Source organism: Palaemon carinicauda, chromosome 26, assembly GCF_036898095.1.
Source record: "Palaemon carinicauda isolate YSFRI2023 chromosome 26, ASM3689809v2, whole genome shotgun sequence".
Classification (NCBI taxonomy): domain Eukaryota; kingdom Metazoa; phylum Arthropoda; class Malacostraca; order Decapoda; family Palaemonidae; genus Palaemon; species Palaemon carinicauda.
In genome coordinates, this window is record NC_090750.1 from 86045079 (window position 1) to 86060990 (window position 15912).

A 15912-nucleotide genomic window follows, 5' to 3' on the forward strand; every position below is an offset into this window, starting at 1 on the left:
CTCAAAAAATCAAAAAGCTTTCCACAAACGTAATAAAAGACAACAATTGAAATAGAGCAGCGCAACAATACGTCTGTATTTGATGCAGCCCAAGTTCCTTTTGTCCCCACCTGTCATTAACCAAATACTGTATAATAACTTCTTGATATGCAAAGAGATTTTGAAGTAGCAAATGCTATTATAAAGAAGGAAAAATTTTATTTGAAAGCATGTTTGAATCAACACAAGACCAAGGACTGCTGGTGGCTAATCACCAAGTGATGGGCAAGTACTTATATTGCTTTAATCATTGTTTTTCCATAGGCTACATGGATGTCAAAAATTGAAACAATTGTAGCACTGCATAGGTTTCTGTTTGTAAAGCAATCTGGTATTCTCTCATTTTCTATGTACACTATACATCAGAAGGTACACCACGACAGCATGGTGTTCTAAAGTAAATATATTCATAGTGGTTTTGGAAATCTTATGAACCTTGCATATTTCTTTAGGTCACAAGTAAAAATTCAAATAATCATCATAAGGTATTTTAACGACACTCATGACTCCATGAGGAATAGAGGCCGACTCACATCTGGCTAAACAATTACAAGATCTGTATAAAACTTTAAGCATTCAAAGAAGGAACTGGAGATACATAGACACAGTAACCCAGAGGAAAGTTATGATTATTGTTCAAGACTTATGTGAAATTCAGTAATGGGGTTCACCACTTTGAGGTTCTACTACTGTATGTATGGGCTGATTCAAACTTGATAGAACTCTGAATAAGGAACTCATTTGCAATACTGACAACTTAAGTAATAAGGAATAAATACTTACACCCATAGAAAGAGGGAAAATCCAGAGATGTAGAAATTGCGCTGAGCTCTGAACAACCTCATGTGAGCTTGCATTTCAGCATCCAAGTGGTATCCATGCTGACCTTGTGTTTGTTCACCCAATTCGTGACTGTACTTTCTCATCTCCCGAATGGCATCTGTCAAAACATTTCATAATAAGTATAACTTAGACATTAAAATAAATTATAAAGTTAGGCAGGTAAATCCAATTAACATTGGAATATAAAAATATTAAAAATTTTAAGTAATATGTTATTTTGATTATAAAATAAATTTTTGAATATACTTACCCGGTGATTATATAGCTGCAACTCTGTTGCTCGACAGACAACTCTACGGAAAAACTCGCCAGCGATCGCTACACAGGTTGCGGGTGTGCCCAACAGCGCCATCTGTCGACCAGATACCCAGCTCTCAATGTAAACAAAGACTCAATTTTCTCCTCGTCCCACTGCGTCTCTATTGGGGAGGAAGGGAGGGTCATTTAATTTATAATCACCGGGTAAGTATATTCAAAAATTTATTTTATAATCAAAATAACATTTTTCAATATTTAACTTAGCCGGTGATTATATAGCTGATTCACACCCAGGATGGTGGGTAGAGACCAGTAATATATGTTTACACTTTTATGAGCTAAGAGTTTTTTATTTCATTTTAGAAGTTATCAAAATAACAAAAACAAAATAAATAGGTACCTGGTAAGGAAGTCGACTTGAACAATTACTCTGCCTTTTAAGTACGTCTTCCTTACGGAGCCTCGCGATCCTCTTAGGATGCTGATCGACCCCTAGGATCTGAAGTATCAAGGGTTGCAACCCATACAACAGGACCTCATCAAACCCCTAATCTAGGCGCTCTCAAGAAATGACTTTGACCACCCGCCAAATCAACCAGGATGCGAAAGGCTTCTTAGCCTTCCGGACAACCCATAAAAAAAACAACATTTCAAGAGACAGATTAAAAGGATAAGGAATTAGGGAATTGTAGTGGTTGAGCCCTCACCCACTACTGCACTCGCTGCTACGAATGGTCCCAGTGTGTAGCAGTTCTTGTAAAGAGACTGGACATCTTTCAAGTAAAATGACGCGAACACTGACTTGCTTCTCCAATAGGTTGCGTCCATTATACTTTGCAGATATATTTTGCTTAAAGGCCACGGAAGTTGTTACAGCTCTAACTTCGTGCGTCTTCACCTTAAGCAAAGTTCGGTCTTCCTCACTCAGATGTGAATGAGCTTCTCGTATTAACAATCTGATAAAGTCTGACCAAGCATTCTTTGACATAGGCAAGGATGGTTTCTTAATTGAACACCATAAAGCTTCAGATTGGCCTTGTAAAGGTTTAGTACGCTTTAAATAGAACTTAAGAGCTCTAACAGGGCATAAGACTCTTTCTAGTTCATTGCCTACGATCTCCGATAAGCTGGGGATATCGAAAGATTTAGGCCAAGGCCGAGAAGGCAGCTCATTTTTGGCTAGAAAACCAAGTTGTAGCGAACAAGTGGCTTTTTCTGACGAAAATCCGATGTTCTTGCTGAAGGCATGAATCTCACTGACTCTTTTAGCCGAGGCTAAGCATACCAGGAAAAGAGTCTTAAGAGTGAGATCTTTCTGGGAGGCTGATTGTAACGGCTCCAACCTGTCTGACATGAAGAATCTTAGTACCACGTCTAAATTCCATCCAGGGGTAGCCAAACGACGCTCCTTGGTGGTCTCAAAAGACTTAAGGAGGTCTTGCAGATCTTTATGTTTGGACAGATCTAAGCCTCTATGCCGGAAGACCGATGCCAACATGCTTCTGTAGCCCTTGATAGTGGGAGCTGAAAGGGATCGTCCTTTTCTCAGGTATAAGAGAAAAACAGCTATTTGAGCTACAGAGGTACTGGTCGAGGATACAGAAACTGACTTGCACCAGTCTCGGAAGACTTCCCACTTCGATTGGTAGACTCTAATGGAAGACGCTCTCCTTGCTCTAGCAATCGCACTGGCTGCTTCCTTCGAAAAGCCTCTAGCTCTCGAGAGTCTTTCGATAGTCTGAAGGCAGTCAAACGAAGAGCGTGGAGGCTTTGGAGTACCTTCTTTACGTGTGGCTGACGTAGAAGGTCTACCCTTAGAGGAAGACTACTGGGAAAGTCTACTAACCATCGAAGTATCTCGGTGAACCATTCTCTCGCGGGCCAGAGGGAAGCAACTAACGTCAACCTTGTCCCTTCGTGAGAGGCGAACTTCTGCAGTACCTTGTTGACAATCTTGAACGGTGGGAATGCGTAGAGATCCAGATGTGACCAATCTAGGAGGAAAGCATCTATATGTATTGCTGCTGGGTCCGGGACTGGAGAGCAATAGATTGGAAGCCTCTTGGTCAGCGAGGTTGCAAAGAGATCTATGGATGGTTTTACCCCAAGTGGCCCAAAGTCTCTTGCACACATCCTTGTGGAGGGTCCATTCGGTTGGAATTACTTGCCCTTTCCGACTGAGACAATCTGCTATGACGTTCAAGTCGCCTTGGATGAACCTCGTTACTAGGGAGATGTCTTGACCTTTTGACCAGATGAGCAGGTCCCTTGCGATCTCGTACAACGTCAGTGAGTGGGTACCTCCTTGTTTGGAGATGTACGCCAAGGCCGTGGTGATGTCCGAGTTAACTTCCACCACTTTGCCTCGAAGGAGAGACTTGAAGCTTTTCAAGGCCAGATGTACTGCCAACAGCTCCTTGCAGTTGATATGCATGCTCCTCTGACTCGAGTTCCACAGTCCTGAGCATTCCCGACCGTCTAGTGTCGCGCCCCAGCCCACGTCCGATGCGTCCGAGAAGAGAACGTGGTTGGGAGTCTGAACAGCCAGGGGAAGACCCTCTCTTAGGTTGATATTGTCCTTCCACCAAGTCAGACAAGACTTTATCTTTTCGGAAACCGGGATCGAGACCGCTTCTAGCGTCTTGTCCTTTTTCCAGTGAAAAGCTAGATGGTATTGAAGAGGACGGAGGTGTAGTCTTCCTAGTGACACAAATTGTTCCACGGATGACAGCGTCCCTACCAGACTCATCCACAGCCTGACTGAGCAGCGTTCCTTCTTCAGCATCTTCTGGATGGATAGCAGGGCTTGATCTATTCTGGGGGCTGATCGTCTTGTTGTTCAGCAACGTCCTCATCAGAGGGTTCCTCATCCGAAAACTGATGAGGAAACGGCAACGGAGTGGGCAACGTCTGGCTCGCTGAGTCCGGTCGCACTGGTGCATGCGTGACGGAGCCGGACGCAACATCATGGAACTGCTGCACAGTCTGTGAACTGTCAACAACCATGGGTGCGCGAGGAAGCACAGCGTCAACCCGAGACTGTCTAGACCGTCTGGGTTGTGCAGTCAACACCCTACCGGGTTGCTGAGGTTGACGCACTGCGTCAAAACAAGTCACCTCTGCTGGTTGTTGAAAGTCCTGAACGTCAACAACCACCTCCGAGCGTCGCTTAACGTCAACGTGCGGCTGGCAACCCACACTGGGTCGCATCGGTGGAGGAACCACCTCAACTGGCAGACGCGAGTAGGTTACCTCAGCGTCAACAGGGCGCACAACCGACCGGTTGGAAGGTTGTTGGCCAGAAGGTTCGGTAGCAACCTTCTCCGCATTAAAGTCCTCTATCAAGGACGCAAGCTTGGACTGCATGTCTTGCAGCAAAGCCCATTTAGGGTCTACGGGAGCAGGTGCGGCAACAGACGGGGTTAGCGACTGAGGCGGTACCGCTTACCATCCCTGAAAGCCTTGTTATGCATGACATAATTGTACAGCAAAACTTCAAAGGCTCGAAAACAGCTGTGAAGTTGACCTGTAAAAAACTTGGAGCGTCTCCTGGCCAGGCGCCAGGGAGAGTCTACGAGAATTGAGAAGTCTATCTGGGCAGAGGCATGAACTCCCAAGCCGAGAACTTCTCTCGTGTCATATCAGACTCTCGCTCTATAAACCAGTTTAAAAGAAGGGAAAGCAAAGGCTGTATCCCCCAAACTCCTCCTGGTGAAAAACCAGTCGCCTAGCCAACGTAAAGCTCTCTAGGAGAGCGAGAGAGCACTAGCTTAAAAACAACGGCTTCGAAGTAGCTAGGCCTAGTGTAAGCTCTGACGTTTAGGCGAACGAGTAGCAGCAGTTACAAAAAGATCCTGACAAAGATCCTTAAAACAATCATCATGATTTAATTAAAGTCCATAGGGGGCTAAGCAGCTTTAGGCTCCTCTCCATCTGACAGAGTCCTCAAGGGAATATCAGTAGGAGGGAGAACAGCAACTTCCTCATCTACAGGAACCTTGTCCGATAAAAGCTGAGTCTCAAGCAAGGGAGAGACCTACCGTGGTGGCAATGCTTTACAAGCAGAGTCCACACTCACTGGTGCATTAGTAGCGGACCAGAACGCAACGTCATGTAACTGCTTGACAGTCTGTGAAATGTCAACAACTGAACTGTCAACCACAACAGGTGCGTGAGGACGCACAGCGTCCACTCGAGACTGCTTTGACTGCCTAGACTGAGCAGTCAAAACAACTCTAGAATGCGGAGGTTGACGCACAGCGTCAAAACAAGTCAACTCCGATTGTTAGTGAACGTCTTGAACGTCAACAGGAGCATCAGCAAGTGGCCTAACGTCCAAATGCAGCTGAAAAACCACACGAGACCGCATCGAGTGTGGTTCTAAACAACCTGACTGACGTGACTAAGCTACGCCAACGTCAACAGTAAGCACAAAGGAACGTTAGGTTGGCTGAAAGCCAGGATATCGATGAGATAAACGGCTAGACTCAACGGACTAATCGGCAGAATAGTCTTCCATAAGGGAGGCAAGCATATACTGCATGTCTTGCCATACAACCAATTAAGGATCAACGGAAATGGTTGTGGTAAGAGACGAGGGTAAAGTCTGTGACCGCAACACTTTGCCAACAAAAAAAAGACTCTCGGAGTCTGTATTACGCTTTTGTTAGGCGGCGAGCAGTTATCCGATGACTGCATAGGGTCAGAGCTGTCCTAATGGTTGTAACCAGGACGCTGGACCTGTCCTGAAAGGACTGACTTTCGCTTAAGGGCTTCGAAACCTTGTGACAGGTTTCTTATGCGAAAAGCCTTCGGATGACGAGGAGAAACAACGTCTCTCTCGTCTTATGGTAGGGGAGATCTTGGTAAGATACACTCGATACCATAGAGGGAAAACGTCTGTTCGTTGATCAAGGCCTCTCGAACCCATAAGTCGTTTGACATTACTTCTCCCCTGGGCTTGGGAGCATGCAAGAGGTCCCGGACTAGGTGAACGACAGGCACGAACAGACGAACCCTCGGACGCAACACTGTAACACTTTGCGCATATCACTTTATCACTTCGATTTTCTGTTTTGCACTTATTTCACTGAAATCGAAACTTTTACTGATTTCTACCTGAAACACGCAATTCTACCCTTCATTAAAAGGTAGTAATTGCGAAATCAGTCGTATAATGCAAGCTCATTAATACCAGCAAAAAACAGAAAACATATTTTAAGATAAAAAAATCAGTGGCTGGGAAAGAGACTAAACACTAGTTCATATAAACTACGTTTTCAATCCCTCACCGCACATAGCCTGGGGGACGAGAATAAAAAACTAAAAACGTTTTATCCTTCCTCCCCGTACAGCGACTAGGGACGAGAGTAACTCGAGAACAACGTTACCCGCTTGAACGGAACGTTTTCTCTCCTCTCTCTCCCTCCGTCTCTATCTCTCTCTCTCTCTTTCTCTCTTGATTTCGCACCTAAGAGAAGAGCCCAATTATATTTCGTCAAAAAAACATGTTATTTGACTAAAGGAAAAAACTGAAAAGTTTTTCAAATAAAAAGTTCCTTTAAAATAGAATTTAAAACATTTAAGCTAAGAAAGAATGAACAAAACGTCAGAATTGATTTACTCTTACTGCAAAGTGAAACCGTGATACACTCTCTCTCTATCGTAACGATAGAGCGCATGTTGAACGTCCTGAACGTCAACAACTGCGTAGCATAAATAAACTAAACGTTAGTTCATCTTTGAAAACAGTACGAAGACTATCAAAGAAATTCTTTCATAAAATATTACATTTAAAAAGTTTTAAATCCTTAGCTCTTTAAAAGCTAATTACGATATAAAGGGCTCAACGTTGATTAACTTCGGTTTCCAAGTTAGGACCGCCTACTCTCAGGAAGGTCGCATATAAACAAAACATTAAAATTTATTTTTATATGTTTATAATAAATGGAAAGTTAATCGAAGAGGCCTAATAAAGGCGGAGAGATATAAAATATATAGAGGAAAATCTATAACGTGATAAGATAATTACTAAAAGCCTAAACACACTTCCGTCTAAGGGAAGGGTCGGCCATTTAAAAGTGAAAGAAAGTCCATACTCTCTTTGTCACCATAATTAAATCTATCCAAAACGAGTTCAAGATTTAAGATGAAGATAAAACACCTGCATAGCGAAAGCTCAAAACTAGAATATAGTACTTCACCAAATAGATGTGAAAAACTCCAGTTTAGCAACAGCGAGTAAAGTACGTCTTGTCGACACCTCGACAGAGAGAAAATTGAGTCTTTGTTTACATTGAGAGCTGGGTATCTGGTCGACAGATGGCGCTGTTGGGCACACCCGCAACCTGTGTAGCGATCGCTGGCGAGTTTTTCCGTAGAGTTGTCTGTCGAGCAACAGAGTTGCAGCTATATAATCACCGGCTAAGTTAAATATTGAAAATTGTATTTTTCCTAACAGTGCTTACCTCAAACTACTTTCTTAGGAGCCTCTGGTATTCTCCTCCCAACCGACCAGAATTTTGTGTAAACTAAAATTAATTTGTATTTTTCCGAGCTATACAAATGCAGGAATGGCCATTGAATAAATAACAAGGTAGTTAGTTGATATGTGGTGATAGAAGGAAGCCGCGCCCAACCTTCTATGAAAGCTTACCAACTTTTGTCCTGACGCCTACGACTGAGATGGGTAAGTAAGGTGGGAAATGTAATTCAAAAGACTCGGGTTTATACAGTATGCCCTCCATAACAGCTGATCCTTCAACTGTGGAGTTGACAATATAGTGTTGAACTAATGATACCACTACAAAAATGTATGCTGAAAATTCACTTAAAAAACAGCCACTAAAGGAGGAAACACCAAGCAATAGTTCAAAATTGTGCGCCATTACATTACCACTAAGAAGAGTTTGGTGTTGTAAAGCAATTGCTCCTAAAAGTGTTTGAATCAAAAGGAATGTTTGCCCAAAGGCTAAAAGTTTTGAGCTTTAGTCAATTTTTAAATGGTATGGCACAGATAAAAAAATCTAAAATTACCTCCGTAAGATATGAATGTTAACCAATATTAAATAATAAATTCATAGCTACTAACATTATCAGTGCATAAACACCATTTAAGTTACTGCTGCAAACTGAGGGCATTTAGAAGTATCCCCTCAAAATACCCCATGCATTAATATTTACATAATAAATATAATTTGGTAGTTTAACCAAAAAATTAAGATATTTGACTTCTGTAATACTGGACAAAGTTTTCCAGAAAAATTGTTCTTAACCCTTTAATATTCCTCAGTTAACTTTGGTTCCTCCAACGTAATTGTCCAATTTTGTAAAAATTATTCTATCTTAACTTTTACCTTTTATTCCAGAAAAAATCCTTCAGTCCTGTCCAATTATGGTCTAGAATTGTAAGTTACCTGTTTCATAAGATAATCTCATAATAATAATGATTTGATCAATAAGGAAATAATGGTACTGTACTTTGGTTAACATGTCATCCACCAAGTAACGAGGGAGAAATAACACTAGCTATATAAAAATTGTCAGAAACTATCTGCAAAATTTACCATACTCATCAAGCACCAATACTGGAAAGTTACTGTACTGTCAGTTTACACACACACAAACTTTAACTGACAAGAAAATACAAAGCAATAAGTGATGTTGTGCTAGTAAATAAGGAAACTAATTCTTAATCTATAATGCATATATGCCTGTTCCTTAATCTTAACCTTTTAAAATTCTAGGGGATCCCAAAATTTTATCAGTGACAATTCACACTTTTGATTGCTTATGGACATCGTTGTTTTGCTTTTACAAATTGTAAAAATAAAAATGGCACAATGTAACAAGTTAACCAAAGAATAGTCTATTAAGCACAATGCTGAAATCACATCAGTGTTTGAATAAGATAATGCCACTTGATATTACAAGAAACTTGAAGCATTAATCAACAGAGTTCATGACTACTATGGATATTGTAAGTTTACTTGGTTTGGCCTATGCAAGTTGAGAAGATTATGACTTCAACATGGTTTCTATATATAATAACATGCTATGGTAAGCAGCTCTTCTAGGAGAAGGCCACTCCAAAATCAAACCATTGTTCTCTAATTTTGGGTAGTGCCATAGCCTCTGTACCACTCTCTTGGGTTAGAGTTCTCTTGCTTGAGGGTACACTTGGGCACACTATTCCATCTTATTTCTCTTCCTCTTGATTTGTTAAAGTTTGCATATTTATTTTAATCTTGTTGTTGTTCTTAAAATATTCTATATTTCTCTTTCTCCTTTCCTCACTGAGATATTTTCCCTATTGGAGCCCTTGGGCTTATAGCATCCTGCTTTTCCTACTAAGGTTGTAGCTTAGCAAGTAATAATAATAATGATAATAATAATAAAGTAGGGAACTGTATATGTAGTATATCCACTATGTATAAAATAGGTTCAAAATAAAAAAATTCGTAACATGGAAAACCACTGATCCTAATACTCACCAAGGAAGAACAAGCTTAAAAGACCCAAGAATACTTTAAAGTATATGTGCGACATATTCCCAATGCTTCTGAGGAATCGTGATTTGAAGATAGAGTGCCATCTGAAAGAAGAAACACAAAAAGTTCTGTGATAACATAATGTGATAAACAAAAAATAGAATTAAATACTTCTTTTTATCCTTTATACAATGCATGCAAAGGAGACATTAGATCAACTATGTATAAATTTCTTTCCTATAATCAGTTTCTTTCTCTACAAGAGGGTATCTACAGCAAACAATATAACAGAAGTAGTCACTCCCAGTTATTCCCTTAAACTGCTGGATTAAGAATGAATGTCCTAGCCAGTTATCAACATTAGCCATTTTATATACCTATACAGAAGTTTTATCAGTAGTGAACTGAAACCCTACACATTATGCGATTCACTTATACTTAATACACACAAACACAAACTTACTCCCTGTCACTTAAAATACTACCCAGTAATTCATAGGTCTCCAATGCCTTGGTAGACCTACTAAAAATTTAAAATGGGCTTTTCTTCATATTGTACCATTTTTCCACTTTCTCCATATGAGCAAACATTGATCTACTTTATTTGTACATCTATCTGATCTAGCCTTTTTATGGTTTCCATTTAAATATGTTCTTATTTCTCACCCTATAAATACTTTGTTCTGCAAACTATGGAAAATTATATAGTTCCAACATTTTCTTTTATTCACATTGAACACCAAAGTTTCATTTATATAAAGAAAAGAGGGTACAACAATTCTTTCAAAAGTTATTTCAAGTTTTGTTTCCATATTCTGTAATGAAGCAATCATTGCAGCCACAGGAAATTTGTTGGGCTGTTTTATTCTCTGTCATTGGTTGTGAAATCATCAATTTACAAATTTACCAGTTATGCCTATAACTGGAAATAGATTTATTCCTTTAAGAGGTACATTGTTAATAAGGTTTCCTTTAGCTACTTGAGTGTCATAAATTTTCATGTACCTTGACCTTTACCACGTGGTTGGTAGCTGATTAGTTATGACCAAGTTCAGATTCAAACGTTGGGAGTTGAAGTAATTTTTGTTTCTGCAGGAATTGGGTTTTTTATTTGGTACAATATTGAATGAACATAACTGTAGATTGACTCCAGAGGAATCAACTTTGGGTTTGGTCAAACCTTCTTTATTATTTGCTATTTGATTTTTATTTTGGAGTTTTATTTACAAGTACAAAACTGTACCTACTTTTTCTCTCAGATTTTGATTGGTGTTCAAGATCAACCATCCCTTACATTGAAAAAATTTTCCATAACCTTGGTGGTGTCAATAGTGACAAGTGTGTCAAACCTGTTCAATACAGGAATCTTGGCTTCTTGCTTAAGCCTATAATTTCGGGCAGTAGAGTAGTGTTTTTTGCTATTTGTGTTACTTTAAAAAATGATTGTGTTTAGATGACAGTTTAGTAGTAACGGCAACAGTGAAAGAACACACCTTCAAATTGGCAGACTTCATATGTGTATTTATGAGGCTGTAGAAATGGGACGATAATGATGAGGATTTATCAGGATCCTGAAATTTAGCACCAGCCAAAGAATGAGGAGTTCTTGAATTATTTGTCAAATCCAAGGGATTGGATACAACACCAGCATACATTAAACTATTACCTAAAAAAAATTTAGCCTTGTTCCAGCATGTACTGACACAGTCTTGAGCTTGGAGAGTGAGTTCTCTTACAGTAGTAAAAAAAAATATTTTCTGAAAATCTGTAGAACATTGAGCTAGTGAAACATTTTCCATTAACAGACGTGACATTGTCAACTTGTAACACTTGTAGCATTGCACTGGAGGTGGGTGAAATTTCCTGACACCAGAGGTAAAATGTCTGATCTCAATATAATCCGGTAGATGGTGTTAAAAATACTAATAAAATGGCATCACTAACACTTTTAGCATATTAAAAAGACAGTAAGAGGGCTATATCCTTTTCTGAAAAACTATAAAGATCCCAACAATAAACAATTCCCTTTGCATGGTTAATGGTGTTAACAGCATTCTCTGGTCCCTATCTTTTGTACCAAAAGCGCGTCCATGCCACTCGTTGGCTGAAGTCAAAGTGTTAACTAGGTGGAGCTAGCAGGAGGGAGGGGCTTTCTCGCCACCCACCAATAACTACAGACATCTCGTTATAAATTTTAATAGCAGTTTCCAGAATTGCTGGAGGAAAGGTATGCAATTGTTTAAGAACACAAAAGAATGTTTGCTGGGAGATGCATTCGTAACACTAATTACCACATAATGATAATTACCACATAATGATACAGTACATTACTTGAAAAAAAAAAAAAAAAACAGCTGAAATAACGAAACTGGTGAACCGTTTCATAAAAACAGTAAACAAATTGAAATTAAATTACACATACAACATTCAGTTATAAGTTTTTCATAATACTGTGCACATTCCAAGCAAAGTAAATGTGGGTCTTACCTAACTACATCCCATTCACACAATATCAATAACGTGAATACGTAATAAAACCAGAAGAAAACAAAGCTTGATACTCTAGCTCTATCTACTAAACCAAACCATAAGAATTGATTTAAATATTAGATGATATTACGAAACATCATCAAAAATATTGATAGAAATTATGACGACTATTTTCCTCACATAGACTAGAATCCTAATACAAAAACCAATATGAAAACTTACCATTTAACTTATTAGAATAAAGCAAACCACTTAAAATTTACATCTCACAGCTTTATGTTAATTGAACAGTTTAAAGGCAACTAAACCCAATAAAATTAATTTATGGGAAGAGTAAACTTGTAAATTTGAACTAACCTTGAGGGAGATATGAGTGGAATCAGCAGCAGCACTGTCACTGCTAACTCGGCATACATCACACCAGCTATTAACGTCCACTGAATACTCATGGTGAATGACTTCTGCAAATTATGAAAACCACATCAGGATAATTTAACAATTATCAGAACAAACATACATACTGTACATACATATACCAAAGGCACTTCCCCCAATTTTGGGGGGTAGCCGACAACAACAAGAAACAAAACAAAAAGGGGACCTCTACTCTCTACATTCCTCCAGCCTAACCAGGGACTCAGCCTGTTGCTGTCTCACAGGATTTTCTATACAGGAGAGGGGGTTCCCAGCCCCCTCGTCCCGTCCCTTTTAGTCGCCTCTTACGACACGCAGGGATAACGTTGGCGCTATTCTATTTAAATAAATCAATAAGGAAACTTTAGCAAAACAACCTTCAAACACATCACTACCTGTACAAATGGTACATAAAAATAACAAATTTTAAATTTTTTTTGTATTTTTCTTAACTCTAAGAACCTGAGTTGCTTACCATATGAGTAGAATTACAGCAAACGCTGGAAATAAGGCAGTCAAACTTTCAAAGTGGTGTCAACAACCAACAGGGTAGTTACCCTGCTGGCGGTGGGGGAAACTATAGCCAACCCTTCAACTCACATTAACTTCAATCAAATTAAAGCCAGGATTTATTCAGGGGTGGAGATGGCAGGAAGGTTTGAATAAAGACCTCAGATTTGTATAGTTAGGAAAAATGAAAATTATTTCTAAAATTTATCACTTATTCCTACACTAATACAAACAATCTTCTTTACTATAGAAGACTCATCCGTAAGAAGGAAGAAGTCCCCATTCCATCTAGCTAGAAAACCAACAGGGAACCTCAGGCTTTGCATTGAATGTGACAGCCTGAATTCCTTCACCTCGTGAACCAAGAGATGGCTAACGGAAATCAGGGCCTGGGCAAAGTAAAGGAGAGGAAAAATTCAAGCCGTACCTGTACTTCACTGTATTGAACTCAAAGCAAAAATGCATATGCTAACAGAAAAAGTAGCAGGTTTGCTTGGTTCATCACATTTACATTGTTAGAAATGTGGGAAACAGACACAAGGAGGATTACACATCCTGTAGCCAAAAGCAAAACGAGCTAACCTATCTCAGATCTACTCCAGCTGGTGAGAGTTATGATGCTGTACACTATGCGAGGGGAAGATTGAAAGGAAGAGAAGGCAAGCCAGTCACTCTTCACTATCATCATCAAGAGTAACTTCAGCCCTTGATCTGCAGATACTGGTCCTGTTAAGGAGCCGGGGAAAATAAACCACATGTTAAGCTGCTACTACTGGACCTAGAGTAAATGTGTCCATTGTCCCGAGTCACATCTAATAGGTAATGGGGCTGTCAAGGTGGTCTATTGCTTCCAGACCTTTGCCCTATGAACCAGTGACAGAGAAGTTTCTCTTGAAGGTAAAGGAGGCTGTAATGCCTTGACATCATGAGCCTTGATATGATTTTTCCTCCCAGAGGACTCGAAGGAGCAGGAAATTACTTCTTTCAACCAGAAGGAAAAGGAAATGGTATTCTTCGAGACTATCTTCTTAGTCATCTCTGTACTAACAAACAGGTTTTGCAGGCAAGGCCTGGTTACCCTGATACGTTTAAGGTAGCTCCTTAACACCCTAACAGGACACAGTAGGAGCTAATCAGGATCATCAGTGACCTTACAAAGAATATTCACCTAAAACAAAAAAAAATTTAGCCTGATGAAGTAGGATTCTGCGTCTCAGCAATGAACTCAGGGACGAAGCTCAGAGACCTCCCTCCACCACCTTGAATGGATGATGTCGAAAGATAGCCCGTAAAGTTCACTTACCCATTTGGCAGAAGCCAAGACGAGAAGGAACACAGTCTTCAGGGTGAGATCCCTGCTTGACACACCTAAGAGGTTTGTATGGACCTTCTTCAGCAAGCTTAGAACTCTGAATACCTTCCAAACTGGCGGGTTAACTTCAACTGGAGGGCAAGACTGCTCAAAGCTCATTATTACCAAGGATATCTCTTCTGAAGAAGAAATACCTACCCCATTAAGTCTAAAAATTAGCTCACGGCCAAGCAATAGCCTTTTACAGCAGAAATGGAGAGGTTTCTGCTTATGGAGGTAAAACAAAAACTCCACAATTATGGAAAGTGGCTTTGAGTGGAGGGATATCCTTCCCACAACACCAACCACAGAAGACAGCCCACTTGGCTTGGTAAACTAAAGCTGAGAATTTTCGGAGGTACCTAGACATCTGTCGAGCAGTTGCTCAGGAAAAACCTTGCTGAGAAAGAGGCCGAATAACCTCCATGCATAAAGAAGCAGGGATTGTACTGTATCATGGAACATCCTGATGTGGAGTTGCTTCCGATGTGAAAGGCATGGGAACTCCCTCAGGACCTCCACTAGTAGATGCAGATCTGTATACCATTCCCGATATGGCCACATTGGCGCTATGAGGATCATGGAGAGATCTGGTGTATCTCTCACCCTGTTGAGAACTCCTTAGTAGGCAGAAAGGCGGAAACGAATAAATGTCTAATCTGTCCCTCAGATGTTAAAATGCGCCTTTCAAACACTGCTAAAGGATCAGGAACTGGTGAGCAGTATACAGGAACATTTGTGGTATAAGATGTGATAAACTGATGTTTAGCAAACCTCACAAAGTCATTACTCACTCTGTTATCTGAAGACCATTCTCCACCAGTGATCTGAGTCCCCCTGCTCAGTAAAGAATCTGTGAAGAGGGAATTCTGAAAGAGCTACTGCTATGGGATAACCTTTCCTGAGGTTTGCTGGGTCTAACCACCAGAGAAGATCCTCCTTGGAGCATGCTCCCACTTGGATCAACATCTGGGGATCGTGCCAATGCTGGGATCAAGAGGACCAGAACATCCGACAAGTCTCAGATGGAGGAGTTTGAAAATTGTTTGAACCTGTGGTCTAGGACCAACATGTTCTAGGTCTACACAACAAAGTCCTGTGTGAAGATAAGACAGACAGACAGCACTGTCCTCCAAGTGGCTGACCTGATGAGAAAATCTGTGAAGCTCGGTTACACTCTTCACTGATGTTAAGGTAGTTGTGCAATTTATACAGTAATGCAATAATCAGGGCCAGAATTCTTCACCTGTCTTTATCTACCCTAATTGTTGTGTGGCCTCACATTCTAGAGCTTGTTAAACAAGATGAGAAGAAAAAGATGATTGGACCAAATGTGGGAAACAAATGCCTTCCCTGTCAGCAAGAACTTATTTGCTAAAATAATGTATCAATTCTTAGATTCATTCCTCTACAGTACAAACTTGACACTGACAATTCAACTTTCATGTCCACAACAAGGTAGTACAGTACTTTAAATTATGAAGACTGATGCTTTTATGGACAATAGTGATTTAATAA

At 40.1% G+C, this 15912-nt stretch overlaps 1 protein-coding gene across 2 annotated transcripts in view; it reads right to left on the reverse strand.

Annotated features, from left to right (window-relative positions):
• LOC137619659 (B-cell receptor-associated protein 31) overlaps positions 1–15912 on the reverse strand; it is a 28727-nt gene that overhangs the window by 7826 nt on the left and 4989 nt on the right. For both annotated transcript variants that reach the window (XM_068349888.1, XM_068349889.1), the window contains exons 2-4: positions 12477–12580; positions 9633–9733; positions 823–979 (exon numbers count right to left, since the gene is read on the reverse strand). In XM_068349888.1, coding sequence (XP_068205989.1) covers positions 823–979; positions 9633–9733; positions 12477–12568 — 350 coding nt within the window. In that variant the 5' untranslated portion in view covers positions 12569–12580. The remainder of the gene's footprint in view (positions 1–822; positions 980–9632; positions 9734–12476; positions 12581–15912) is intronic.